We start from the raw sequence: 24850 nt of genomic DNA, 5'->3' as shown, positions 1-24850 counted from the left end.
AACTTCTGGCCACAACATTTTTGTCAACGGATCAATACATGATCTTGTTTTATATGTGTTTCTATTTAAATCACCTTATTTAATATACATTGTTTATTCATTAACATTGAACTCCCAGTCAACAGCAATAGAACTCATGCCTGAACGAAGGTTAAGGAATTTTCTCTGTGAGGCCTATCCCGGCATTGTGCTTAGGAACCCCAGACAGCACTGCAGCACCACACAGGCATGGGGGCCATTTTAAGCAAGGAGATCACCAACAAAAAGGACAAACATGCAAAATGTGTGACCATGAAAAGGATGTTTGTTTAAAATAGGAGCTGAAACAAGAAGGCAGACCATTACCTTGTTTCATTTCAGCTAGGGACACGTACACCGGGCAACTCGAATTTGTTTTGCCACTCTCTGCACATGTCCACGAATGACTACAAAGGTACCACAAGTACCAATTTGGGGGTGATGAATAAACTTTAGGGAGTAGGTGAACTTGCTAAGACAATCTGCAAATAATGAGGATCAGCTGCACCTGCCACAGCCTCTCACCAATGTCAGCATTCAGTTGAAGGCAGAAGAAGTTGAAGAGCTGCCTTAAGGACTACAGTCTAGCTGGAATACCTGAACTGAGAGAACATTCAAATGCTGAATTGTAGAACCCAAGTAACTATGAGGTAACAAGAAGTAATGAAGAAAATACAGAGCTTTTTCATATTCTCCAAAGTAGTTCTCTTGGGAGGCTATACGGGTTTATTCTAGTAGTGTGGCTGGCCAAGGTTAACTTTCAGATTCCCTTCAGTGTTACTTGGACCCATACTAAAATCAACCACTTTAAAGTCAGACCCTTACAAGTGCAGATGGATTTGGGGAAGGTTTCAAGAAGTGAGACCTAAGCTGGATGTCAAAAGTGGGAAGGAAGACCATTCTAGACATCTAGACAGCCATGTGTGAAAATATTATAACACGTGAAGTGTATTTTTCTAGATGAAACTGGTTTAGAGAGGTTTCATTGTAACCACAGGCACATCACATCACATTTTTACTCAAGTTGGTACTGCACTACCCGTTTGCATGTTTTGACATCTAGGAGATGGGCCTAACCAGAGAGGAAGGGCGTGTTAGGTATCCAAAAGTAATGGGGACTTAGATCTGCTTATCAGAAAGGAGCCAGGCATTCAGTGTGGGTGTGGCCGATGGTACGTTTTTGAAATGGTAAGTAACAAGGCGATTTTAAGGGGTTCCACCCTTTCCTACTCTCAAACCTCCCCAGGTAATCTCGAAGAAAAAGGGTAAAATCGGCTCTTCTAGTGTTTTCCTCTACTTGGCATAATCAACTTCTAAGACAAATTCTAACACAGAACTTCCCTGCCCTGTTTTCCCCTTCCCATTAGCTTTGGTTCCCATTGACTTTGCATTTCCTGTTGCTAAAATCTGTTATTCCTGGCTTTAGTTGGTTGTTGGCCTGGGAAAAGGCACAAGAGTAGCCCAGCTGGAGCGTGACCTGGGTGCTGGACATTCCTCACACTAGGTTAGATTGAGTGTGTGGCCTCCTACAGGGAATTACTTTGGAGAACAACACTACCTTTGATATATTTGGAACTCTGGTATATTTGTTTAAAGACATTTTTTTATATAACTTTTATTATCTTTGCCCCATTCTAGTGTGTGTGTGTGTGTTTTATTAGGGAGCATAAACAGATGCAGAGGCTTGTTTTATGTTTGTCGTGGGAGCCCCACCCCCCCTTAGTTTGTCTTAATAGTCTGTCTTCTGAAGCGCGCTGCTCTTTTTTACTTCTCTTCCTGGTACTGATGCTGTAGCTATTAACCAGTTACTGCCTCACGGAGGAACCTCTTGCTCTCAGGCTGATATTTTGATGACTGGGGCAACCCTTGCTTATATACTCGTAACAATTAAAGAGCAATACAGACTGGAATGCAATTAAGTGCCCAAATACGTAGCTCAAGGGCAGGGATCACCAGCCTTTCCACTAAAACGAAACCTGTGCGGCTGAGAAAAGTAATGACTGTTCGTGCTGGCGGAGCCCCTTGTCCCTCCCTCCCACACGTACACACACCTTTATCTCAGAGACACTTGGTTCTTTCCCCCGAACTTCTTTGGCTCTTATGCCTTCCTCCCTGCGTCTGAAAAGCCCGGGGAGGGAGAATGGGGGAGGGGGGCGTGCCGCGCTTCCGTACTGGTTTCTGTCCCTAGCAGTCTGGGGGAGGTGCTGGATGAGCTTCCCCAGCCCAGCGGCAGCCAACCCAGGTCCCAGTCCCTGCCCTTTGCTCTCCCGCTTTTCAGTAAGTCCCGAGGCCCGGGGGGGTGGGCGTGGGAGTAGCCCCAGCTAAGGCTCGGAAGTCCGCCAGGGCGGCTAGGGGGGCCCCAGGCGGTAGCCACGTTCGGATTCTGGCTCGAAGCCAGGGGAGGGAGCTTGGGGTAAGGGGAGGGCCCTGAGGGAGGGGTCAGACTCCTTAGGAAAGAGTTAATGGGAGGAGGGGGAGGGGATAGGACGGAGAGACCGAAGGGAAGGCTCAGGTAGGAAAAGAACAGAGGAGGGAAGCCTGGTGGGGAGAAGGGAGCCTGCAGAACCAAGGGTCAGAGTTAGGGGGCTTTCCCCTGTTGCACCCGCATCCCAGGGCCGCCAACTTACATCCGCGGCGGCGACTTTCAGTTTCATTTCCACGGACCCTCCTGCCTGGGCCGCAGCCGCCGCCGCGATGCCCAGTAAGTTCAGCTGCCGGCAGCTCCGGGAGACGGGCCAGTGCTTCGAGAGTTTCCTGGTCGATCGGGGACTGGACATGGAGACAGATCGCGAGCGGCTGCGGACCGTTTATAACTGGGATTTCAAGATCAGGTACGGGCCGGCCCACTCCCCGGCCCAGATTCGCGGGCCCAGCTCGCCGCCACGACCCCCGCCGCGGGGCCACCCTTCCCGCCCCGGGGCGCAGAGGGACTCAGCTCCACCAGTGGCGCAAGCCGGTCCCGGGGCGGCGCAGACCTCCCCTCCCGCGCCGTGCCCACGCCCCGCCAGCGCCGCCCGGAGCCCGCCCGCTCTGCCCGGCCGGGCCCCTGCGCCCGGTCCCCGCGCAGAGCCTCCCGCGCAGCCCGCGCCCCCCCTCCCCACCACCACCGGCGGTCCGGGCCGGGGAGCGGGGTCCCGCGCTCACGCGCCGCTCGCGGGGGGAGGGCGGGGAGCGCGGGGGGTTGCGCTCGGCGTGGGGGGAGGGGAGCGCGGGAGGGGGGCCCAGGCATCGCGGGACCGCGGGAGGGAGCTGCCTGCCGCTGGCGGCCGGCCCTGGCGCGGGCTCTGCGGGGACCCCCCGCCCCGCTGCCGAGGGGCTGCTGCAGGGGGACTCCGCTATCCCGGGGAGCTGAGCGGGGCCGGGGTCGGAGGGAGAATCTCGGGCAGCTCGGCAAAGAAGAAAAGGTCGCAAACTACGTGCGTACCAAACCTCCATTAGCACCTGTGGCTTCTCCATGGAGACCCAGGGCCAGCCTCCTGGAGGCCCTTCTCCCCCTGTGGCTGCGGGCTGTTTGGTCCCCTTTTCCGGCTAGCATCGAAGTGAAAATCAGACACTTCTCTCTGGCAAACCACAGAATTGTGCTTCAGAAGCACCTATCAGCAGGCTGCAGCCTTGGGCCGAAAACCACGACACGATTTAACAGGGATAAATGTGAAGACTTACACAAATAAATACGGGGTGGTGGGGATGTCGGCTTCCTGTCTTTCCTCCTGAAAAACGCTCTGGGTTTTAACAGACCAGAAGGCCGGTGTGGCTGCTAAAAGAGTCAAAGAAGTGGTAGACTGTGTTAATAGAAGTGTGGTTTCGGTTGGGGGAGGACGTAGTGACCAGATCATATCTGGATTTTTTTTTTTCCCCCAGTAATGAGTGTCACATTCTAAGAGGGACATTAACAGGCTCGAGCAGCATCTGAGAGAGGGGCAACCATTATGACCTGTTTATGCCCTCACCCTGTGCTGGGCACTGTGGGGAATATAAAGATGAATAATACGCGAGCCCAGGGGAGCCAGAGGCTATAATAAGGCATGGTGTATGCATGCAATGCATGCATACAATATACTATCATAAATGGCCAGATAACATGAGGAATATAATAGAGATAAGGAATATACTTCTCTCTGCCAAAGAGAATTAAGGAAAGAGCAGTTACAACTGAGACATTATCAGCCCTTCACATCCCTGAATTCACCTATGTTCACAAAATATAAGTGTAGCTGTGGCTCTGAACACAAGTCAACTACTACTTTTGGCTCTGTTACAGAATGTATTCTTGGATACTTGTTAGACTGGTGGAGAAGACTTTAATAAGACTATTGTCGTAGGGGAAAGCAAGCTTTACTCCCAACACAGCAAAGACAGCTGGGAACTGATAGCCAACAGCAGAGAGATGGGTCAGTGGATGGGACACATTAAGGGGTGGGGGGCAAGGTTGAGGCCTAATCGAGAAGGGGGTTCAGAGGAGCCTGACTAAAGTTTGGTCAAGGAGAGAGTCTTTTTATCAGCTCTAAACCAAAGCTACGCAACATGTTCCAGTCCTGGGGAAAAACAGGCTCTGTCAGACTGCATATACAGAAAACCAGATATAATGCACATCATGAGTGAATTTAAGGGGTTTCAAAAGTAATTTTTACCATATGCATTTTAAGATACCACCCCCTGTAATTATTAGGGAATTTTGTGTTTTCTTATGCAAATAGATACCACTCCTCTGTAATTAGGGAATTCGCTGGAGAAGGTGACCTTGACCTTGGCCTTAGATTTGAAGGCTAGAGGTAGTGTTAATGCTCGGAGGAGGAAGAGAAAAAGCTTCTATGTTGATTCATATTCTGTCATGAGACCCAGTCAAAAAAACCTAAGAGGGGCACCTGGCTGGCTCAGTTGGTAGAGCATGCCACTCTTGATTTCAGGGTCATGAGTTCAAGCCTCATGTTGGATGTAGAGATTACTTTAAAAAAAAAACAAACAACCTTGAGAAATGTGTGCTTGAAAAGAGAGACATTGGAGAGAACAAGATAGTAATCCTTGACTATTTTGAAGACTGTCATGGTGGAGAGGATTATACCTGTCACTGCAGAAGGCAGAACTAGGTTCATTCAACATACCCCCCTCCCCCTCCCCAGGCCTGGTGGCTGGAGATTTCTGTTAGGATTAGAGAATTCACTGCTGCTTCCTCTGGGCCCTCGGAGCTCGTTCTCCACAGCCAGGTTATATAGCCCAATTGCACTGCCTTGTGTTGTGCTGGAGCTAGTATGTGGCCGGCTCCCCAACCAGACTGTCAGATCATCTGAAGGTGGGGACAGGCTTTTGGTCACATAAGCACCTTTCGGCAGTCCCCAGGTAGGTCGTAGGTGCTCTGTAAGTACTGGCAGGATGGAATTGAATTAGTCGAGTTGATCTAGAGTTGATCTCAGAGAATGGGTCACCGGGAGAGCTATAGCAAGTCACCCCCTGGCAGGAATTGTAGGGAGATTTCCTATGGCGGGAGGGGCCAGCTAGGTTATTTCAGGATGTTGTGATGCTCGCTGCCAGGTTGGTCATTATTTAGCAAATAATGTTTAATGAGGCTCTGCGACTGTGCCTGGGTTCCTGCCTCTAATCGTAGTCTAGTGGGGGTTGGGGTGGGGGGGGGTGACAGATGTGTGGACAAATGAAATAGAGTCCTGCAGGGGCTGGGATAGTGTTTAGATAGCTGGAGTTCAGATCTTGGCTGGGCCATTTACGAGTTTTGCATTGGATTTTTGAACAACTATCTAAATTTTCCTGTTACCGCGCCTAAAAGAATGCCCTTCTCTGAGGGTTGGGTGAGGCCAAAATGAGCTCCCTAGGTAAAAGCCTTTACCTTGCGAAGCCTATTGTGTGGGCTCTGGAAGTGGTAGCTGTCATTACTACAGAGATGGTTGGGAGGCTGTCGTATGGAGGAACGACGGGTGTCACGAGAAGTTTCGTGACAGGAACTTGGGGAGGAGACTCATTCTTTTCTTCAACGAATCTTGGCCGAATACTTCCTGTGAGCAAAGCAAAACTGCATGAGTTGCTGTAGATGCACAGAAGGAACCTGTCTAAGGAAGTCAGCGGCAGTGAAACATCATTATTTAATTACAGTTGTGATAAGTGCTAGGAACAAAAGGTCCAGGACATGATTGGAGTGTGTAACTCGGAGCCTCGACCTGGTCTAGGAATCCGAGGTTTCTGGGAGAAGGTGATGTTGGAACAGAATCTGGAAGGATAAACGGGAGTTCACGGACATAAGGGGGAAGGGGACAGCATTCCAGACCCAGGGGGAGTAGCACCTTCACAAGCTTAGAGTGAACTCCGTGACCGTCACGGGAGGCCAGAGGGGAGGCAGGCGCCCCATGGGGCAGGACCTTGCCGCTGCCAAGAGGCCTTGTTTGTTTGCTTACTTTTAATCTTAACAGAAATAGGAAAGCACAGAAAGTTCAAAGTAGGAGTTGACGGATTCAGGGTTGTAGAAAGATGCTTCTGGCGTGAAGAATGGCTGGGTGGTGAGACCTCTCTTGGCAGTAAAGAATACATTTTGCTTCGGGGCCTGGGATGCCCCGCTTTCACAGAACAATGTGTGTCCTTGAAACAGTAAAGAGTCTCACTCCCTGCCCTCTGATAGTTTTTATTCTGTTCTACTTCAGTTTTATAAAAATCCTGGTCTCATGGGGCGCCTGGGTGGCTCAGTCGTTAAGCGTCTGCCTTCGGCTCAGGTCATGATCCCAGGGTCCTGGGATCGAGCCCCGCATCGGGCTCCCTGCTCGGCGGGAGGCCTGCTTCTCCCTCTCCCACCCCTGCTGCTTGTGTTCCTTCTCTTGCTGTGTCTCTCTCTGTCAAATAAATAAATAAATAAATAAAATCTTTAAAAAAAAAAAATAAAAATCCTGGTCTTGACCCACTAATGGGAGTTGCAGCTCACGGTTTGTAAAACACAGAACTAGATGTCCCTTTAAGATCGTTGCCAGATTTGGTATTTTGTTCTGAAATGCCATTCCTCTAGCCGCTTTTCCTGCACTGCATCTAAAAAGATTCATTATTGTTCACCATACAATAACGGGCCAAGGGCAGGGCATTACAGACTGAGGATGCCCACAAGGACAGGAAAGTCTGGAGAGTGATCTAAGTAGTTGGGAATGGCCGAGGTACGGTGGAGGGTTGAGGAGGGATTGACGTGAGGACCTGTGCCTCAGTATCTTCTCTAAAACGGGATAATAATAGTTGCTACCTGGTTGTGAGGATTAAATGAGATCATGCATTCAGGGACTTCAGGAGTGTCCAATAAATGTTGATGGTGTTACTGTGTTTGCATGATCCTTGTTATGCAGAGGATCCAAGTATGCCGTATTTAAAAGGTTGGACTCCATCTTATAGACCGTGGGGTCATGAATGGGGGCCATGATCTGATTTGTGTTTGGTGATAACTCCTGATTTAGGGGAAGAAACCCAAATGACTAACAGACAGAAGGAAAGATCCTCGACTATGTCAGTGATGAGGGAAATGCAGATTTAAGCAAGGTACCATTTTTGTTTGTTTGTTTGTTTGTTTATCAGATTGTCAAAAGTTGAAAAGATTGAAGATTGCTGGCGTTAGGGTCTGGGAAAAGGGTATTCTCAAATTCTTGTCAGTGATAACGTTGTTTGTACAACCCATTTAGAGGGTTGTTTGGCAGACCTTTCCAAAGTTGTGAAGAGTCATTCTGTTTGACCCGGAAGTTCTGCTTTGAAGGCATTTGTCCCATGAGTCTCCTACAAGAGTGTTTGTGCATGGATGGTTATTATAACATTTGAAATAGGCAAAAATTGTAGGTGCCTAACTGTCTATCACTGGACAAGTAGTGAAACACACCCACCTGCATTCATACCATGCTGTCCTTTAGAGCCATCCCAAAGAGCAAGGGGGCTTGGTAAAATGTCCGAGAAGGATGTCCATGGTGGTGAAAGAAGTCTGTTGCAGGAAAGAGTGTGCTGCACACAGGAAGAATTTGTGTGCTTAAAAAAAGTCTTTGGGGCACCTGGGTGGCTTAGTCGGTGGAGTGTCTGACTCATGATCTCAGGTTCTTTTTTTTTTTGAAAGATTTTATTTATTTATTAGAGAGAGAGAGAGCCAGAGAGCGCTAGCAGAGGGAGAGGGAGAAGCAGGCTCCTCCTCACTGAGCAGGGAGCCCGACAGGGGACTCCATCCCAGGACCCTGGGATCATGACCTGAGCCAAAGGCAGATGCTTAACCCACTGAGCCACCCAGGCACACCTGATCTCAGGTGCTGATCTCAGGGTTGTGAGTTCAAGCCCCGCATTCGTTGTGGAGCCTACTTAAAAAAAAAAAAAAAAGTCTAGGGGTGCCCGAGTCCTGCGTCAGGTTCCCTGCCTAGCAGGGAGCCTGCTTCTCCCTCTGCCTGCTGCTCCCCCAGCTTGTGCACTCTCTCTCTCTGCCAAATAAATAAATAAAATATTCTTTTAAAAAAGTCTTTATATAAAAAGGTACATACAGAAAAATACACCTCGAACAGTTAAACTGGTAGTTGGGAGTGAGGGCCGTTAATGTTCTGTGTTAGTAAGTTTTTTGATCCTTTGGCTGTCCACCCCATCATTTATCTCTTTATGCACCCATACTTACTTCAAACTCCTGTCGGTGTGCCCCCTCTGGGATCATTATAATATATCCTTGTTATTGTGGGTCCCTCCCCCTATCAGTATCCTACCTCCATTTCCATTTCCACTTTCTGCCCCATGCTCAGAAAACTCATGATATCAACCAGGGTGTTCTTTGGGTTGTTTTACTTAAAAAGGATCATGCTGGGGCACCTGAGTGGCTCAGTCACTAAGTGCCTGCCCTGGCTCAGGTCATGATCCCAGAGTCCTGGGATGGATGGAGCCCCGAGTCAGGCTCCCTGCTCTGTGGGGAGCTTGCTTCTTCTCCCTCTCCCTCTGCCTGCTGCTCCCCCTGCTTAATGCTCTGTCTGTCTCTCTCAAATAAATAAATAAAAATCTTAAAAATAAATAAATAAAAAGGATCGTGCCATATGCATTTTCCATATCCTGCTTTTCTTACTCAGCAGTACATCACAGAAATCATTCCTGATCATCTGGTAGACCTCTAATACATCGTTGGGATTTTTTTCCCCAACATTTTATTATGACAAACTTCACACATAAAGAAAAGTTGAAATGATTGTACAGCAAACCCCCATATACCCTCACCTAGATTTCTTAATTAGTATTTTGCACACCTGTCGATCCATCTTAGTATCTTTGATGCATTTCAGAGTAAGTTACAGACTTCACTGCACCTCACCCAAACGCTTCAGCATGATTATTATTAACCGTAATAGTTCCAGATTTAAGTAAAACTTAAAGACTGTGAAATGGACACATTTTAACTATATCATTCTATGAGTTTTAACAAATCCATACATCCTGTGTAGTCCCTATCAAGACATAGAACATGACATCACCCCCAAAAGTTCTCTCATCTTTCCTGGTTGGTCTTCACCCTTACCCACCCAGAGGAGACCACTGCTGATTTTTTTTTTTTTTTTTTTTTTTTTGAGATTGTGCTTGTCTGGAACTTCATTTAAGAATCAAGAGGTATGCATGCACTCCTGGGTTTTTTTGTTTTGTTTTTGTAAAGATTTTATTTATTTACTTGAGAAGGGGGGCAGAGGGGGAGACAGAGAGAGAATTCCCAGCAGACTTCCCGCTGAGCCCACCATTGGATCTCACAACCCTGAAATCATGACCTGAGCTGAAACCAAGAGTCAGACGCTTAACCAACTTCGCCACCCAGGTGCCCCAGGTATGCACTCTTGTGAAAGCCACCTTTCACTCAGCATAATGTTTTGTTTGTTTTAAGTAAACTCTACTGCAAACGTGGGGTGCAAACTCATGACCCCAAGGTAGAGAGTCCGCCTGCCTACTCAAATCAACTGAGCCCTCCTGGTTAAGATTCATCCATGTTGTGTTCATCGGTAGTTTCTTTTTATCACTGAGTATTACACTACATCTGAATACAAATCAGTTTATCTGTTCTTCTGTTCATGAACATTGCTCTGGGTTTGGGGCCATGTTGAATAAAATCTCTGTGAACATTCCTGTACATTTCACTTGGGGATATACCTGGGAGGAGAGTTGCTGGGTCACAGGGTTAATATGTGTTTATTTTTATTTTTAAATCTTAGGCAAGTTGCTTGACCTCTTTCTTGGTGGTTGGCAGCTGGACTCATCCTCTGTTGTGACCTTGTCTAGGATGAGGCTGCTCAGCCTTCCCTAGTTCCTGCCGGTTTCCTGAGCCCATTTCTCAACTTCCCTGCAACTTATTGATAATAGCTCTTATCACTTAAGTCAGCCTTAATTTATTCTTTTTGGTTATAACTAATAATTCCAAATGTACATAGTCATCTAAAAGTAGTGTGACCGGGTCATGGTCTTCATTTTACTTCCTTTCCACTACCTGCCTTCCTTTATATATATTATATTTATCTATATGTGTACTTATTATATGTATATTCATATATTATCATATATGTGTCCAAGTTTGGACAGTATGTGTGAAGGATTATATAAGTTATATATTTATTATATTTATAATGGTATGTAATACTATTATATAATTATATTATATATGTCCAAGTTTGGACCATGTATATAACTTGACGTGTAACACCCCAGGCCCCTGCCCAGCAGAGTGCTCTATGCCAGCCAATGGTTGAGTGTTTGCAATGTCATCTGTTCTGTCTATAAAAGCGTAGTCTGAAATTATTTGATAATCCTTTCGCTCATTCTCCCAGCAAGTATTTATTGGATAAATACCAGTACTAGCTCCGTACTAGGTGTTATGGTTGCATTATTTAATGAATTTTTATTGCACCCGTAATGTTCTTTTCGTTAAAAATCAGAACACTGGGACATATGTTTAGTTTGACATGAAACGGCGTGTTTTTCCAAAGGGATTGTACCAGTTTATACTCTGACGATGCAGGAGTGTTCTGGTGTGTCCGTGTCCTCGGCAGGATTTGGTGTTGTCAGGCTTTTAATTTCAGCCATCTGGGTAGGTGTGATGTGTTCTTTTTCACCGCTGCCTACTATTCCATGCTATAGGCATTGGCGATTTATTCAGCCGTCTCCCTGTTGATGGGCACTTTTTTTGTTTCCAGTTTTCGACCACTGTGAATAAATCTGCAGTAAGCATCCTCACTTTACATTATGTTCATTACTTTACATTTGTTTTACATCTTAAATATTGTTGGATCAGATCCTTAGGCACTGTTCTTTCCATGGGATGCCCTCCCAGGAATGTGATTTCCTGAGTTAAAGGATACCTGTATTTCAGATGTTCGGAGACGTTGCCAGATTGTTTCCCGAAAGGTTGTTGTACTCCACCTTTCTACCAGCAATGTTCAACAGCCCACTTCTGCACATATGCCCAAGAGTAACACATGCTCTATTTTCCACTTTTGTTGGTCTAATGGAAGTAAAATGGTGTCTCAGTGTGACTGTAATTTGCATTTCTCTGCCTTTGGAACATCTTTTCATCTGGTCATCTGGATGTGTTCATCTGTTTTCCTAGACATGTAGGTGCCTAGATGTAGAATACAACAATTGGGACTTTTTTTTCCACAAGTATGTACTAAGTTTCTGATGGAAAAAAATTTTTTTTGTTACGGCTGTCGCCTTAGACCAGGGGTAGGAGAATTTGAGGAGTAGTAGGTAATAGACATGGGGAGTAATTTTGAGAAATAGTTAGATGGTAGTACCCAAGGCAGAAGTGAAGTTGCAAAACTTGCAAAGTTGAGTTCCTCCTGCTCTTGGGCCCATGCGGAAGTTTCCAAAAATAGGTTTCACATTCAAATTTTGATTTGGGTTTCTCTCTCTCTCTCTTTTTAAGATTCATTTATTTGAGAGAGAGAGAGTGTGTGTGTGTGTGAGTGGGGAGAGGGGGCTTAGGGGAAGCAGACTCCCCATTGAGCGGGGAGCCTGACATACGGGGCTCCATCTCCGGAGCAGGAGATCATGACCTGAGCTGAAACCAAGAGTCGGACGGCCAACCAACTGAGCCACCCAGGCACCCTGATTTGGGCTTCTCTTAAAAGCCAAAAGATCTGGCCATCTTGGGCTTCCATTCCCTGCCGGCCACAGCTGTCTGGAGATGAGTAGCAAGGAGTACCCCCCCGCCAAGACAGGGCATGCGCTCTCAGGTTTGCTCAGCCCCCTCAGAGCCCTGTTTGCTCCCCAGCACTAAGCTGAGAGCTGGCTGCATCTCAAAGCACCTGCACTGTTTCCTTAAGTGGAGTTATGAGGGACGTGAGTCCTTCCACTGATGGCTCAGAAATGGGACCATGCAGGTGCCAGAGAGGGCACAGGTATGGAACATGCCCGTGGAACCTGGCTTCTGTTGCCATTTTGAGTTTGTGCTCCATCTGTGGAACTTACCGAGGGGCCCTGGTGAATAACAGTGACACCTCCTGATTTCTGTCCCTTTGCGACTGGACCTCTCGGCGGCAGCGTTTGAGCCTGATACCTGATGTGGAGACTTCCTGCTGATTCTCCTCCCTCTCTTAGGAAGTTTTCTCCTCCTCCCTGGGTTGTCCTGGTCGCGACTCTTCTCAGACGACTCACACTGCCTGGGGAGATCCCATACACCTCCATGGTTGTAAGGACCACCGAGGACTCCTGAGTGTTAGGCCAGACTCAGGCTTGACTTTGGCCTGAGTTCTCAGTTTCCGACTCCTGGAGCCAGCCGCCTCTGGACCAGAGGAATCTCGAACTGAACATGTCCAAATCCAAACATCATGGCCGGCCCTCCAGCCTCCTTCTTCTCCTCCTCCTGTCTTTACCTCTATCTCAGGAATGGTCCCGGAAGCCAAGCCGTGGATTTGAGCACTGTCTGGACGCCTCCCTCTTCCCCTGCTTCCATTCCCCCCTCCTGTTAATCACCAGATTCTGCTGATTTTACATTCTGAATATTATCAGATCTGGCCCCTCTTCTGTCCTCACCACCACCTCGTTCAGGCCCTTGTCATCTTTTAATTGGACTGTTGCAATGGCCTTTTTCTAACTGGTATCCCTGCCTACAGTCTTGCCTCCAGCAAATCCATCCTCCAATCCTGATGCCAGAGTGATCTGAAATGCACATAAGATCTTGCCACTCCCCTGCTTAAAACCCACCACCCGCGGGTGTTCTGTAACCGCAGTGTAGCTTCTGCCGTGGGCTGAAAGTAAGTTGTTGCTACTCCTACTACCACTGCTACTCTTAGTACTACTGTTACTACTAATATGAATACTAATAATAGTAAGTAACATTTACTGAGCATTTTCTGTTATGTTCTCGAAATGACTTACTATCTTTTTGAAACAAATCAGAGCTGATTCAAAGTTTTCCGAATAGTATGAGTCTCATTTGCTTGGGGTGAGAAGGGAGAGGGGCAGAGTGACAGGCAGGGGGCACCAGGGAATGGTGCGGACCATAAATGATCTCGTTACACGCTAGTGAGTGACCATGCTGCTTTAGCCTTCCAAGTTAAATAGGGATTGCCATGGTTCTCACGAACGGATTTGCTTGCGTTCCCTAGAACGCACCGAGGGAGGGTGGTCAGCTGTCCAGATCTTGGATGTGTCACATGTGGGGATGCCCCCCAGCTCCTGGTTGTCAGGAAAGGAGGGGAAGGGTCAAGTCTAGGCTTCCTGGCCTGGCATGCCAACCTGTGTGACCTGGTCCCTGCCCACCTCTGCTGCCTCCCACCACGCCCGCCCCGCCCTTTTCACCGTAGTGCCCCCCGGCTGTGTGTAATACTAATCGTAGCACACCTTACGGAGAGCTCCTTATGTGCCAGGCGCTGGGCTAGATGGACACCGCAGCGCCCGTCCCTCAGGCAACCCTCATAGCAACCCCGCCAGGTAACCTGTCCTTATCCCTGTTCCATAGGGGAGGAAAGTGAGACTCCCAAGAAGTGACGTAGCCCGAGGTGACCCAGCCAGGGGCCGAGTGGGAGGTCCCGCCTGACCCCCTGCACCTGTTCTTGCATAGCCCTCCATCTGGGCTCACACTTCACGCTCCGAGCTCTTGTGCCTGGTTGACACCCATTCATTCCTCAGGACTCAGTTCAGACCACTGTCCCCGGGAAGCCTTCGTGGCCAGCCTGGCTCCGTGCCCCTCCCTGGCTGCGCCCCCGGCAGCAATGCCGGAATCCATGTGTTCAGTCTGTGCTGGGCTCCTCGAGGCAGGCCTGGGTCTCCTGCCTCATTGAACCCTCCCCCGCCCCAGGGCCTAGCGCAGGGTCTGGCACATAACAGGTCTCTGTAAGTGTTGAGTTGACTAAACTGAATTCCAGGCACTAAACCTTGAGTTTATTGTCCTTCTGACCAGTTTTCCCTGTCTTCACCTTCTCTAGGCACAAAACCAAGCTATTTGATCTCTGGAGAAGGATCCTTTCCCTTCCTGCTTGGGTCCACCTGCACCCTTTGACTTCAGGTGGAAACTGCTGTCTGATCAGCCACCTTGTCCACACACCATGGACATCTGTGCTCTCTCTGACCCCTCTCTCCCTCCTCACCGTCAGGCAGGACCCCAGGTCCACCCCTCTGAATCAACTCACTCAGCTTCCCCTTAGCCCTAGCTCTTTCTGCTGGGTTGTTGCTATCTTTTTTTTTTTTGGCACCCCACCCCCCAATCTTCATTTCTTTGTCTCTCTTCCCTTAGTCCTCCAAATCACCAGCCCAGTACTGGGCTTTCCTCCTCAGAAATGCACACTCTACAAACCTGCTGTTTTAAAACAATCATATTTTGTCTTGGGAAGTCCTATTGAATTCCCTGAAAACATTAAAAATTCCTATGACCCCGGCCTGAGTCTCTGTCCCTGGGTCCTGTCCTGTTCCGCAGCAGGGCTGGTGTGTCCCACACAGAGCGACCCGCAGACAGCGTCCCCTTCTGCCCCCCCCCCAAAACCACCGGCAGCCCTGCCTTCCCTCACTTCCCAGTCTCCTCTGCTTCCGGCAGCTTTGGGACCCCTGCCCCTGGCTTCTCCTCCATGCTGTATGGAATGAAGATTGCAAATCTGGCCTACGTCACCAAGACTCGGGTCAGGTTCTTCAGACTCGACCGCTGGGCCAACGTATGGTTCCCAGAAAAGAGGAGAGTGAAGCTGGGGTCAGACATCAGCAAACACAAGTCACTGCTAGCCAAGATCTTCTACGACAGGTGTGTGGGTGTGGGTGTTGGTGGGGGAAGCTGTCTGGCTGATGGTAGAGTGGGTGGCCTCAGTTTGGGGTAAAGCCCCCTCCTTCAAGAAGTGGGGGAAGGGTAGGGAAGGAGCTAGTCGGTCTGGGGAGAGGCGGTGGGGTTCCTGAGCTCAGCGGGCACTTCGCCAGCCTCCCCTGTTCTAGGCCCCTCCTGTCCCAGCCCCGCCTTGACTCCCGCTCTCCCCAGGGATGAGTATCTTCACGGGAAACATGGGGTGGACGTGGAAGTCCAGGGGCCCCATGAAGCCCGAGATGGGCAGCTCCTTATCCGCCTGGATTTGAACCGCAAGGAGGTGCTGACCCTGAGGCTTCGGAACGGAGGAACCCAGCCTGTCACCCTCACTCACCTCTTCCCACTCTGCCGGACCCCCCAGTTTGCCTTCTACAATGGAGACCAGGAGCTGCCCTGCCCACTGGGCCCCGGTGAGTGGGTTTCCACAGGAAAGAGCCTTTGGTGGACAGGGACTTGCCCTGGGAAGAGTTGGTGCCTCTGGAAACACGCTCTTGCTGTCCCTCTGTTGGGTGGGGGGCTCCTACCCTGGGCTGTGGCTGCTGGGGGAGCATCCCTCCCCTGTCCCTTCTAACTCTGCTGTCCTCCCTCAGGCGAGTGCTACGAGCTCCATGTCCATTGCAAGACCAGCTTTGTGGGCTACTTCCCGGCCACAGTGCTCTGGGAGCTGCTGGGCCCCGGGGAGCCGGGTTCAGAAGGAGCTGGTACTTTCTACATCGCCCGATTCTTGGCCGCCGTTGCCCACAGTCCCCTGGCTGCACAGCTGAAACCCACGACTCCCTTCAAGCGGACCCGGATCACTGGAAACCCTGTAGTGACCAGCCGGATAGAGGAAGGAGAGAGACCTGATCGGTAACTCCTTTTCCCTCCAACCTAGTCCAGCCCAGAGCCCAAGCCGGGGCCCCTTTCCCAAGTGAGTTTGTAACTCCTCCGGGCCTCAGAGACCTTTTCTGTTGGGGAAGAAAGTTGCAGGTAACTGAAAAAATGCTAAGCATTTTCGATCGTATGATAGATTGTCAGGCAGCTTGTGGTAGACCTCTCTCTCTCTCCTTTTTACAGATTTATGGAGATAATTCACATACCATACAATTCACCCATTTAAAGTATACAATTTAGATTCTCAGTATATTCACAGATACAGGCAACTATCACCATGATCCGTTTTAGAACACTTAATCACCCACAAAGGAACCCATGCCCTTTAGCTGCCACCCCCTTTGCTCCCCATTCCTCCCAGCCCTGAGCAACCACGCATCTGCCTTCTATGTCTATAGATTTGCCTATGTGGACATTCCATGAGTGGAATCCTATAATTTGTGTAGACATCTTTTTTTGACATAGCTAGAGGTTTACAAGATAACTGAGCTAGAAAAGCAAACTGTAAGCAGTCGAGCTCTTTTTGTTAAAACTATATGTATGTAATACAAATTGGCAAAGTCTAGAAGTTTACCTACCAAAGAGTTAAATGTTGGTTATCCCTGGATAATGAGAATGTTACTTATTTACTCATTTATTCGCTATTTTCTGATTACTTACACCCATACTATTTACATACATGTGTCTTAACATATGTGGGTTTTGTTGTTTGTTTTTTTTTTTAAGATTTTATTTATTTGACAGAGACAGAGAGAGAGCACACAAGTAGGGGGAGCAGCAGGCAGAGGGAGAGGGAGAAGCAGCTCTCCTCTGAGCAGGGAGCCCGATTCGGGACTCGATCCCAGCATCCTGGGATCATGACCCGAGCCGAAGGCAGACACTTAACTGACTGAGCCACCCAGGCGCCCCCATGTGTGTTTTTTGAATGTTTGCAAGTATGATGCGTTCCAAAATGAGAATGGTCCAGCCTTGGGATGAGCAGCTTCATCGGGTAGTGAGTTCTGCCTCCTTGGGCAAAAGCTGCTGACCCCCTTCAGCAATAGTTTTCTAGAAGGGCTTCTTGCATCTTCCGGGGAGGGGCCTTCTCCACCTCTCTGAAGGGGAGAGAGCTCTGAATTTGTGGTCACTTTGCTTCCCCCACTCTTACAGCGCTAAGGGCTATGACCTGGAGCTGAGTATGGCACTGGGCACATACTACCCACCCCCTCGCCTCCGGCAGCTGCTCCCCGTCCTTCTTCAGGGGACAAGTATCTTCACTGCCCCAAAGGAGATTGCGGAGATCAAGTAAGAGCCACCCTCCTGCCCCCCTCGTGCGGCTTTCCATGTCTCTTCGCCCTGCCCCATGGCTCTGTCCTCAGCCTCCTGTGCGCCTTCATTCCTGTACTGAGCAGGCACCGCGTGCCAGGCACTGTTCAAGGTGAACCATTCACATGAGGGCCTTGTCCATGGCAGTGGGGGAAAATGAGCATCTATCTCATGGTTTCATGTAGTGCTGAGGGCTATGAAGAACGCCGGTAAAGCTGCACTTTCAGATAAGGGGACGGGGTGTGCTGTCTTGCGGAGGGCAGTTAGTGCCGTCCTCTTTGAGAAGGTGATATTTGAGCAGAGAATGACATTTGAATGAGGCGAGGGCATATGTCACAGGAGCATCTTGGCGGGAGAATGTTCCAGGCCCTAGGATCCGTGGTGCAGATGCCAAGTCGGGTGTGAGGTGGGGGCAGGGGTGTCGGAAGGAAGGAGTGGAGAGCCAGGGCTCTGTGCTCCGAGGCCTCTGAGCCCCACCCGCTTCTCTGCCCTTCTAGTCTTCTCTGATTCCTGGTGCTTTCAGGGCCCCAGAGCTGGGAGGGTGGCTGCTCCCGCGCACTGGGGTTGCCTGACCCGTCCTGTTCTCCTCTCTACCCACCCGTCACGCCAGGGCCCAGCTGGAGACAGGCCTGCAGTGGAGGAACTACGAGGTGAAGCTCCGGCTCCTGCTGCACCTGGAGGAGCTGCAGATGGAGCATGACATCCGCCACTATGACCTGGAGTCGGTGCCCATGACCTGGGACCCCGCAGACCAGAACCCCAGGCTGCTCACCCTGGAGGTCGGGGCTCGGATCTGGTGCAGGGAGGGCGGGCTCACGTCAGCCAGCCCGTAGGCTGAGGGGGGAACCCTGTTCCTGCCCCCAGAGAGCTCAGCAAGGAGCAGAGTAGTCCTCCTCTGCCCCAGATGGGTGTCGGAGCAGGGCAACAGGGAGGGAGGGCCTGGGTTTTAGTCCACACAGGGCTACTGCTAGCTCTGTGGCCTTGGGCAAGTCCCGCGCTCTCTCTGGACCTTAGTTCCCTTATCTAAAAAGTACAGAGCTGGGCTAGATAATTCTTAGATCCCTTTCCAGCTCTCATATGTCGAGTGTCGTATGCATAAGCCCACAGTAACACATGAGCATAGAGTCCTGCACACAGGCGCCGAGGAGGACACCAGCTAAGAGAGGCAGGGGCTAGGGATGAGCAGGGAAAGATTCCTGCAGTAGCTTGAGTTTTGAGCAAGATTTCAAGGGCAGAGGAGGATCCGAGTTGGCCAAGAGGGCAAACGGATGGGCTGGGAATCTGGCTCTTAAGTCCTGAAATTGTTCAGGGAGCGTTCCCAGCACAGCATCTCTATGCAGTTGGGGCAGACTTGTCTCTTTGCTCCTCCGCTGACTTCTGCCCTGGCAGGTGGAAGAGGAAAACAGCAAAGCTCCCTGGGTCTTGGGATAGAAGGACACCACCTCAGTCCTTGTCCCTCAGAGGAGGTGTGAAGAGCCGGGCGGTTGGGCCCTCCAGTAGCCATCCCTGGGATAGAAGCTTGCTTGTGTCCACACCCCACAGGTTCCTGGGGTGACCGAGAGCCGCCCCTCAGTGCTACGGGGTGACCACCTGTTCGCACTTCTGTCCTCTGAGACCCATCAGGAGGACCCTGTCACCTACAAGGGCTTTGTACATAAGGTGGAATTGGACCGTGTCAAGCTGAGCTTTTCCACGAGGTGGGTGTTGGGGGACCCATGAGCTGCTAGAAGGGTGTATAGATACTTCTTAGGCCAGAGCAGCAGATGTGTTTCTCCCTGAGATGTGTAGGGCCCCAGGGACAGAGCTTTTCTTCAGGGGGAGCCCCGAGATGCCTCAGTAGCAGCTTCTGCTGGTGGGACTGGACATCAGGGTAGATGCAGAGTCCTGGCCCTAACTGGAGCTCTTTCCCCCCTCTCCTTTCCCAAAGCCTCCTGAGCCGCTTTGTGGATGGGCTGACCTTCAAGGTGAACTTTACCTTCAACCGCCAGCCCCTGCGGGTGCAGCACCGCGCCCTGGAGCTCACGGGGCACTGGCCGCTGTGGCCCATGCTCTTTCCCGTGGCCTCCCGTGGGGTCCCGCTGCTGCCCTCAGATGTGAAGCTCAAGTGAGACCGGGCAGGGGTGCTCTGGGGCTACTTGGAGTTGGGGGGCACTGGGGATGGAGTCGGGGAAGCCTCTGGGACACCAGGTGACATCCTGTTTCGGGCCCCTCTGCCAGGCTATACGACCGCAGTCTGGAGTCGAACCCTGAGCAGCTGCAGGCCATGAAGTACATTGTCATGGGTACCACCCGTCCAGCCCCCTACATCATCTTTGGGCCTCCGGGCACTGGCAAGACTGTCACCCTAGTGGAAGCCATCAAGCAGGTGGGGCCTTGAGCATAGACCCAGGGCCTACGCTGAGTCCCCCGGGGACCAAGCAGCTCCCAGATGCTGGGCGCCTCCAGCTCCCTGATCACCCCCAGGCTGGCCTCGAGTCCGTGTGGCCGCTGAGCATTGTTGGGCAGGGTGGGTCCTGCACGACTCGGGAGTCACCAGTCATGTTTCGGCCATCATAGACTCGAATGTTTACTACACAAGGTTTCCAGCAGTAAAGTGCGTACTTGGACTGGGGGGCGGGGGGTGGTCAGAACTTGCCTTTTGTGTCACTGCTTCCCTCAGGTCTGGGACACAAATGCCACCCTGTGCCAACATGAGGCACAACCAAGTCTCTCCCCTACCCCTCCTGGAGCCAAAGAAGCTGCTTCCCACACTGTGCTTATCCCCACCCCAGGTGGTGAAACACTTGCCCAAAGCCCACATCCTGGCCTGCGCTCCGTCCAACTCAGGGGCTGACCTCCTCTGTCAGCGGCTCCGGGTCCACCTGCCCAGATCCATCTACCGCCTCCTGGCCCCCAGCAGGGACATTCGCATGGTGCCCGAGGACATCAAGGTATTTGGAGAAGTGTGCAGGGCTGAGGGATGGTGGGTGCTGGGAGGTTCAGGGTAGATGCTGGGGCCAGGAAATGAGGTTATTACCTGGATTCTGATACTCGCTGCAGGAGCTTGGGTGGGTCGGGACCCCTCTCTGGCCTTCCATTTCCCTGTGTGGGCAGTGAGAGAGGTGGAGAAAATTGCCTGGGAGACCCAGAGTGAGGGTGAGGATGGGTGGAGCTGGCTGACCCCCCCCTCCACAGCCCTGCTGTAACTGGGATGCAAAGAAGGGGGATTACGTGTTTCCCGCCAAGAAGAAGCTGCAGGAATATCGTGTCTTGATTACCACCCTCATCACGGCCAGCAGGTGGGAAGCGTGTGTGCGCATGCGTGTATATGTGTGTGTCAGTCGTGTGTGGAAGTAAGGAGGTAGCGGGGCTGGGGAAGAATGGTGCCTGGCAGTGGGGTGAGGGGCCAGCCCGGGTGGGCATTCAGGTTTGCTGGTCAGGTGCCCGGATATGACCCCTGCCCGGCCTGACGCTCCCCAGGTTGGTCTCAGCTCAGTTTCCCATCGATCACTTCACACACATCTTCATCGACGAGGCCGGCCACTCCATGGAGCCCGAGAGTCTGGTGGCCATAGCAGGTGAGGGGTTCAGGGTGGGCTGCGTGTGTACCGCCCTGCATGGGGTTGGGGGAGGTCCCGCTGCTTAACTTTCTCCCCACGGCACCCCGCCTCTCAGGGCTGATGGAAGTCAAGGAAACAGACAATCCAGGAGGGCAGCTGGTGCTGGCAGGAGACCCTAGGCAGCTGGGGCCCGTGCTGCGCTCCCCGCTGACCCAGAAGCATGGGCTGGGGTACTCACTGCTGGAGCGGCTGCTGACCTACAACGCCCTATACAAGAAGGGCTCCAATGGCTATAACCCCCAGTTCATAACCAAGCTGCTGCGCAACTACAGGTAGCCCCGCCCCCTCGCCGTGCCTTCACCCGCCCCACGCAGCCCCCCCCCACCCCGCCCACGGCTCCATCCTGCGGTCCTGCTGCTCCGAGGTTATGGGATCTCCACTCCAGCCCCATCACTGCTGCTCATGGTCTCTGGCCTTGCAAGTGGCTTCACTTCAGAGCGGTTTGCTTAGTTGTGTGTTGCAGGATTGTCTGGTCTCCCGGCAGTCCGAGGAGAAATCAGCAAAATTGGGACAAGGCAGTTTTTCATAAACCTAATTGTTATTCAAATTAAAGAGCTGTATGTCTGCTTTAGTCAAGGAATTCATGGACCTAAAATGCTCAGATGAATTCCTAAGTTCGGAGTTCCTCAGATTAAGTCCCACTTACAAGTTCAGTCGGCCTTAGCTGTCGTGTTATTACTTCTGCTTTTAGCGTTAACACGTTATTTCGTCAGATAATGGCAACAGTAGGTGATCGGTGTTTTTGTACTGTCTTCCCTTGGCAAAATTGAAACCTGAGGATGGGTTCCCCCTTTCTTGTGTTTTCCTTTTAAATTTGGCCCATGAAATCCACGGGCCAGATGCTCTCAGGAACCCCGTTGGGTTCTGCCTCGTGCAGTTGAGCGCCTAGCGGGGCACCGTAGCTCAGCAGGTCTGCCGTCCAGGGGGTGGGCGACAGGAGGATGATGTGTGTGGACCCAGAGCAGGTAGAGCAGGGGGAACCCCGAGGGAGGGGCAGAAGTAATCTTCCTCCTCCTGCCTCCCAGGTCCCACCCCACCATCCTGGATATCCCTAACCAACTCTATTATGAAGGGGAGCTGCAGGCCTGTGCGGACGTTGTGGACCGAGAGCGCTTCTGCCGCTGGGAGGGTCTGCCTCGACAGGTGAGGCTAAACAGGGCCGGGGCTCAAGCTGCCGCCCCTGTACCCCAGCTTCCCTCCTACTGAAGGTGCAACGTAGGAGGCGGCTCTGAGTGGAAGTCACAGGCTTTGTCACCTTGGCCTGGGATCCCACATTCCCTGCATGGGTGTGGGGGTGGGAGGGAAGGGAGACGGGAGGTCTGGCTGAAGGTTTCCCCTGACCCACTATCCAGGGCTTTCCCATCATCTTTCATGGCGTAATGGGCAAGGATGAGCGTGAGGGCAATAGCCCATCATTCTTCAACCCAGAAGAGGCTGCCACAGTGACCTCCTACCTGAAGCTGCTCCTGGCCCCCTCCTCCAAGAAGGGCAAAGCCCGCCTGAGCCCCCGAAGCGTGGGTGTCATCTCTCCATATCGGAAGCAGGTCAGGCCCTCAGTTCCCATCGAGGGTGGGACATCCCCCTTCCAGATGGTACCTCCTTCGTAGCCAGACCACTAGGTGGAGGTTCCAGGAGCTCAGGCCTCTGCTGGCCCCGTATCTCAGAAGAGCTCAGAGGTCAGCTGTCCCTGCCTCTTTGCCCCCCAGCTCTCTGGCCACCTGCCTGGCTCCCTTTTGCACTGGGGTAATGGAATAAGAGAAGGGCACCTGTCCCCATCTTCCAGGTGGAAAAAATCCGTCATTGCATCACCAAACTTGACAAGGAGCTTCGGGGACTGGATGACATCAAAGACTTGAAGGTGACACTCACCGCTGTTTCACACTCCCCGCACTTCCCTCCACTTCCAGAGACCTCCCCAAGGTGCCCCACGCTCACTGCCTGAGACACAGTGGGGCTGTCCCTAGCCCTCCCTCCTGCAGATCCCGGCTTGTCCACTTGTCCTTCCGGGCCGGGACCAAGAAGCACCCCACCAGATTCTTGATTCTTATCCACCAGGCCGTTTTACGGCCTCTGCCCTGAGGATGAAGTCCGAACTCCCAGCCTGCCTGACCCATCATGTGATAGTGTCCCTGCTCACCCTTCCCACCCTCTGAGTCATTCAGTGCTTGGACTCTCACGTGGTGGTTCTCACCATTGCCTGCAGATAAGAATCACCTGGAAAGCTTTTAGCGCGCCTGCTGCCAGAGCCCCACCCGGTGGGTTGGCACAGCTACCTGGGGCCAGAACCAGGGCATCGCTATTTTTGTAGGGCTCCTCAGGTGATCTAGCGTGCAGCCGGGGTTTGCTCTCTGGTTTAAAGGCCTCCAGTTTGTCTTTAACAAGTACTTAGTGATTGTCTTTCTGCAAGTTTGAAAACCACTGCTCTGAGTTACCAAGTCCTTGCCACCGTGTTTTCTTGGCTGAGAACCCTTTCTAGCCCGCACCCCCCCCTTACCTGGATTCCCCCTTCAGGTGTCAGCTTCCAGGGCAATCTTCCCATTCTCTTTCCTGCCCACTCCCTCCACTGCAACAAATGCCCGGGGACTTCCCTGCACCGGCCTTGGAGCTCGAGCTCCCCGAGGCAGGGTGCGCCCCTCTGCTTCCCCTGTGAGCCCCGCGCTGCAGGCCCTGTCTCTCACCCTCCAGGTGGGCTCCGTGGAAGAGTTCCAAGGCCAAGAGCGCAGCGTCATCCTCATTTCCACCGTCCGGAGCAGCCAGAGCTTTGTGCAGCTGGATCTGGACTTTAACCTGGGTTTCCTTAAGAACCCCAAGGTTTGAGGGCTGGTGGCCGGTTTGAGGAATTCTTCCTTCCTTAAGGTCCTTCCCTCCCATGACCCTAGCACTCCTTCCTTCCAGAGGTTCAACGTGGCTGTGACCCGGGCCAAGGCTTTGCTCATCGTGGTGGGCAACCCGCTCCTCCTGGGCCATGACCCTGACTGGAAAGTGTGAGCATTCCCACCCCCATAATCCCTCTGGGTAGCCACAACCCCCAACCTGGGGCAGGTGCAGCTAGATTAAGCACCTCCTTGTGGCTCAGTTAATCCGCAGGTCTGTTCAGTGGGTTCGTCTGTTCGTCCTCACAATACCCCCATTTAAGTTACCTGGCAGAGGATAAGCAACTGGCCCAGAGGCACAGGCCGGTGTAGCAGGACCAAGGCCTAGCCTCCAGCCTCTAACGGCGCTCTTCGGCCAGGCCTGCGCAGCTCTGTGTGTGTGAATGTCCCTGTACCCCACAGATTCCTGGAGTTCTGTAAAGAAAACGGGGGGTACACCGGGTGCCCCTTCCCTGCCAAACTGGACCTGCAGCAGGGACAGAACTTGCTCCAAGGCCTGAGCAAGCTCAGGCCCTCTACCTCAGGTATGGCTGGGCCAGGTAGGGGACAGCACTAGGGGAGAAGGTAAGGAAGACAGGCTCACCTCTTTTCTTTCTAGGGCCCCAAGGTCACGACTACCTCCCCCAGGAACGGGAGGGAGAAGATGGCCTGTCCCTGCAAGTAGAGCCAGAGTGGAGGAATGAGCTCTGAAGACACAGCAGACCGCCTTCTCACACCAGCCAAGCCTTAACCGCCCACCCGACCCTGAACCAGAACCCAGCCTGAACCAGAGCCCAGCTGAGCTGCCCCTCCACGGGACAGGAAGGCTGGGGGAGGGAGTTTACAACCCAAGCCATTCCAGCCCCTCCCCTGCTGGGGAGAATGACACATCAAGCTGCTAACAATTGGGGGTAGGGGGAGGAAGAAAAACTGAAAACAAAATCTTGTTCTATGCAAAA

General features: G+C 51.8%; 1 protein-coding gene and 1 long non-coding RNA gene across 3 annotated transcripts in view; one reads left to right on the top strand and one right to left on the bottom strand.

Annotated features, from left to right (window-relative positions):
• LOC114207894 (uncharacterized) overlaps window positions 1-3002 on the bottom strand; it is an 11760-nt gene extending 8758 nt beyond the window's left edge. Inside the window, exon 1 of the long non-coding RNA XR_003608942.2 lies at window positions 2646-3002. This is a non-coding gene — a long non-coding RNA (uncharacterized LOC114207894). The remainder of the gene's footprint in view (window positions 1-2645) is intronic.
• MOV10 (Mov10 RNA helicase) lies at window positions 2180-24850 on the top strand. 2 transcript variants are annotated; one of them, XM_088022326.1, is made up of 21 exons: window positions 2180-2295; window positions 2667-2849; window positions 15008-15208; window positions 15437-15672; window positions 15853-16111; window positions 17285-17419; window positions 18051-18219; window positions 18983-19137; window positions 19368-19544; window positions 19658-19805; window positions 20212-20370; window positions 20615-20718; window positions 20900-20997; window positions 21095-21311; window positions 22065-22182; window positions 22392-22583; window positions 22823-22897; window positions 23725-23850; window positions 23935-24023; window positions 24315-24436; window positions 24511-24850. In XM_088022326.1, exons 2-21 carry the CDS (start codon window positions 2713-2715, stop codon window positions 24600-24602), a joined length of 3009 nt encoding a protein of 1002 aa, XP_087878452.1. In that variant the 5' UTR covers window positions 2180-2295; window positions 2667-2712; the 3' UTR covers window positions 24603-24850. The 2 variants fall into 2 exon arrangements, with proteins under 2 accessions (XP_087878452.1, XP_027957740.1); XM_028101939.2 differs by having other exon boundaries at window positions 2632-2849.

The sequence above is a fragment of the Eumetopias jubatus genome, unplaced genomic scaffold (genome assembly GCF_037043125.1).
Source record: "Eumetopias jubatus isolate StellerSeaLion01/CBP00866 unplaced genomic scaffold, mEumJub1_p1.0 scaffold_4, whole genome shotgun sequence".
NCBI classification, from domain to species: domain Eukaryota; kingdom Metazoa; phylum Chordata; class Mammalia; order Carnivora; family Otariidae; genus Eumetopias; species Eumetopias jubatus.
Note: the sequence above shows the minus strand (reverse complement) of the source record. Positions and strands in the feature narration are given on the sequence as shown.